Source organism: Hippocampus comes, unplaced genomic scaffold (assembly GCF_001891065.2).
Source record: "Hippocampus comes isolate QL1 unplaced genomic scaffold, H_comes_QL1_v1.1 scaffold60, whole genome shotgun sequence".
NCBI classification, from domain to species: Eukaryota; Metazoa; Chordata; class Actinopteri; order Syngnathiformes; family Syngnathidae; genus Hippocampus; species Hippocampus comes.
The window spans coordinates 814,880-818,626 of NW_017805483.1; the positions used below are offsets into that span (position 1 = coordinate 814,880).

The following is a 3,747-nucleotide window of genomic DNA, read 5'->3' on the forward strand; positions in this document are numbered from 1 at the left end:
ATATGTTGATAAAGAACAATGTGACTACAATTCATATTTGTTGCATTTCTTTATACATAAAAATTCTTAATATTTGATAATAACAAAGAAACTCAATGTCACACATTCTTTCATTCAATTCTTGATATTAATTTACATTCGATTCCTACAATAAAAATTATATCAGTTATAATACAAAGTGATAATAAGATATTGCTGTAACCCGGTTTAGGCATGATACCGATTTTAATAAAAAGCGCCGCGCCAGTTAAGTGGAATCAGAGGCGAGCGGTGGCGCACGGCGGTGGTCTCTCTCTCTCTCTCTCTCTGTCTGGTGGGCTCCCGCTCTCACAGCATCGCTTCAGGGAAAGATCACCTCTGAAATCTTCACTTTCCAAACATAATTTCCGAGTAAGAGCGCGCGTGTGGTGAATGAGGAAAAGCCAGAGTTGGAAGAGCAGGAAAATGTCAATAAGGGCCCTGGCTCAGGCGGGCTCGAAAGGGGGCTGCTGACTCTCCGCACAAGTGACTCGCTTTTGAAGAGCAGCTTGTTGGAGGCGAGCTTCTGCCTCACATCAGCTTTTTCAAACTCTCATTGGGAGACAGGCTGCTCGGGAACTTGGAAAAAGACCGACTCATATCATTTGTTAACCCTTTCGGGGACGACGGTCGCTACAGTGGACAGCTTATCATGTTATCAGGTTACAGGTTATTATGATTGGTGCATGAAAGGGTTAAACCACAGTAGAAGAAAAAAAATACTGCGTATTTGAAGTTAAAAAGGAAAACCAAGACAGTCACAGAGGTCCAAAGACGGTGGAGCCGGTGTTTATTTTGAAATTGCCCAAATCCTCGCAATTTCAGCCTCCTCGCAGCAAATCTGCTCATATTTCTGTAGTCCTCCGTGAAGGCATCTTTGTATTGACTCAAAATGAAACATTTGCAAGCATCTGCTTTGACTTTGAAAAACACTTTCACATTTTTTTTTTTTTTTACATGCTAAGTACCAATCCGGTAACCGAATCCTAAATCATTTATGCTGGGGCTCTCTCAAGTTTGATACAATGTCCTCTTTTTTTTTTTTAGAAAAGGAATGGAAATGAACACTTTTGTTGTTCTTCATCCGATTCATCAATGAATCGATAAAATGAATTGACACAAAAATAATTGTCCACTGCATCCTGAGAGAATAACGCTCGCGATTAGGGTGATGATGTCCAAAAATTATCGTTTTAAAATCTCCCATAAGTCACCCACATTTACATGCATGGATTGCCGGGATTTTGTGGTCGGTATATGTCTGTCTGCTATGTCTGGCTCCCAGTTCTGAGGTTTTGGGTTTAATGTGCACGCATGTTTTGCCGCTGCTTTCTCCTCTACTCTGGCTTCCTTCCACGTTCCAAAAAAAAAAAAAAAAAAAATGTGCATGTTAAGATCATTTGGTTGGAACCGGTTAAGAGTATGGCCATGTTCTGCGGGCCAGTAGGGAAAGTTGTCATTGTTTAACCCGGCGGTCCCCAACCCCCAGGCCGCGGACCAGTACCGGTCAGTGGGTCATTTGGCCGCACAGAAAGAATAAATAACTTACATTACTTCCGTTTTATTCATTTCGGACACGAAAAGATGTTTTGTTTTGAAAAATTACTGGATTCTCTGTTACATCCAATCTACAGCAGGGGTGCCCGTTACATCGATCGCGTTTGACCAGTAGATTGCGGACTGGTCCCAAGTCGATCCGAGGGGTGTAGAGGGGGAAAAAAATCAAACATTTGTGTCTCTGTGCATGTTCGTAATATATTTTTTGTGTTAATGCACACTGCACCCTAATCATTCTATCAGTCTCCCTTTCTCAAAAAGTATTTGAAAAGGAAAATCAAATAAAGCAGGTCATCTTTAACCTACAGTGACGTGTGACTGCGTCAATGGAAGTTGTTAGCGCTCAGCAGTCTGCAATTGTAAGCTCGTGATCAGAGCTGTTGCGCGATATCTTCTATCGTTATCATTATTCTCATTCAGAGTTTACTTTGTACAATTGACCTAGGGGATGGGCAAAGAATGGGAATCTGGAGGGCCGAGAGAAGCATTTTAAAACGGTACATGTGAGCTACGATAGTTAACAGGCTGCCTTAGTGCACCGCATGCCTCAGCATCAGGCTGTTGCTCATCATGGCATGCATGTGTACGTGCGTGCGTGCGCGGTAACAGGTCGATCGCGGGAGGTTGGTTGATCAAAAAGTAGATCTTCGGTCAAAAACAGTGTATATATATATATATACATATACATACACACACACACACTATAATTATGTATACAGTATTGACTTGTATATATGATAAATATAAACCTATAGGTCTATGAATAAATAGCTTACAAGAAAGGGACATGACTTGATATATGACAAAATGGTTCTTCCAGTCCGTTCTCATATGCACATCTGTTTGATTATATTTGAGTATGAGATAGATGTGCTTGTTTATTTTTCAACTTTTTTTTTTCAATTTTAACATTAAGAAGTGAACTTCTTTTGTTTATTATAAATGACCTGTACATTCTCAACTGTACAGCATCATGTGACGATGACATGAATCATTAAACAAACAAACATAACATTACATCTTACAAGTAACAAAAGAGGGAATAAATAAAGTGATGCATGTACTAGTTTCTGGGATAATGATGTATCAACTGAAGAAAGATGATCTGACTCTGAATAATCCTTACCTTTCAATTTGTGACAGGAATTTAGTCTCAAAGATGCCCCAGGTCTTGAGCCGCTCCGACACTTTCCCTCGAAACAGTAAACCCCTTGCAGTGAACTCCATTAGCACATGTCTCACAATCTCTCCAAGGTACATGCCACTGATCATCTTCTCATACCTTGAAGGAGGAAAATTACATTGGCTTGGCCGCATGAGGAACATTTGACTTTTTCTTGAATTGGGGCGGTATTGGTGAGAAAATTAAACAATCATGTTTTTGAATGTAACAATCAGACTTTCACATGAATTTCATGAATAAACAAAATCCATTTGATCCAAAATTATGGGACAATGAGTCAATCACCCTTTGTGTACATTACCTCTGTTTTCCAGGATTGCTTGAGGAGGCATCAACACTACGATCGAAGGTTGTGAGGAAATCATCCAGTTCGCCATTTTCACCAAATGCTCCCCATTCCAAGTTGACACACATGCGTCCGTCATCATCAGCAACCATTTCTATATTCCGCATCTCCTCCATGTAGCAGGTATTTGTCCCTGTGCCTAAATTATAGATAGGCAATGCACTTAACTACTCAAAAACAATACTAAAGGGGGAAATACGGAAGATGCTCAACCAAATAATTTCCATACAAATTCTCTTTTTTTTTTTTATTCCAAGAAAGAAATCTTCAATAATGGTAGGAGATGACACTTACCAACAATGAGTCCCACCTCACACTGAGGGTCCTCATAACCACAAGTCATCATGGTTCCTACTGTATCATTAACTACTGCCACAAAGCTCAAGTCAAATTCCTGCAAGCAGTGACAACTTTAATAAAAGAGGGTTACTAACTGAAGGCAAACAACATTAATTGGTTGTGCTCTCGGCGGCACAGTGATCAACTCATAGTGCAGAGGTGCAGGGTTCGATTCCGGCTCCGGCCTTCCTGTGTGGAGTTTGCATGTACTGCCCGCGCCTGCGTGGGTTTTCTCCGGGTGCTCCGGTTTCCGCCCATGTTGCAGTACCCGGAGAAAACCCACGCCGACAAGGGGAGAACATGT

General features: G+C 40.9%; 2 protein-coding genes across 2 annotated transcripts in view; one reads left to right on the top strand and one right to left on the bottom strand.

Annotated features, from left to right (window-relative positions):
• Positions 1 to 243: 243 nt before the first annotated feature.
• Positions 244 to 3,747, top strand: part of LOC109519485 (type-1 angiotensin II receptor) — an 18,220-nt gene continuing 14,716 nt past the window's right edge. Inside the window, exon 1 of the mRNA XM_019876046.1 lies at positions 244 to 344. The gene's annotated coding sequence lies outside the window, so the exon portion shown is untranslated. The remainder of the gene's footprint in view (positions 345 to 3,747) is intronic.
• Positions 2,652 to 3,530, bottom strand: LOC109519487 (hexokinase-2-like). Its single transcript, XM_019876050.1, has 3 exons — positions 3,399 to 3,530; positions 3,060 to 3,243; positions 2,652 to 2,857 (listed from the first exon to the last, which is right to left on the bottom strand). The coding sequence occupies exons 1-3, from the start codon at positions 3,448 to 3,450 to the stop codon at positions 2,698 to 2,700; spliced, it is 396 nt and encodes a 131-aa protein (XP_019731609.1). The 5' UTR covers positions 3,451 to 3,530; the 3' UTR covers positions 2,652 to 2,697.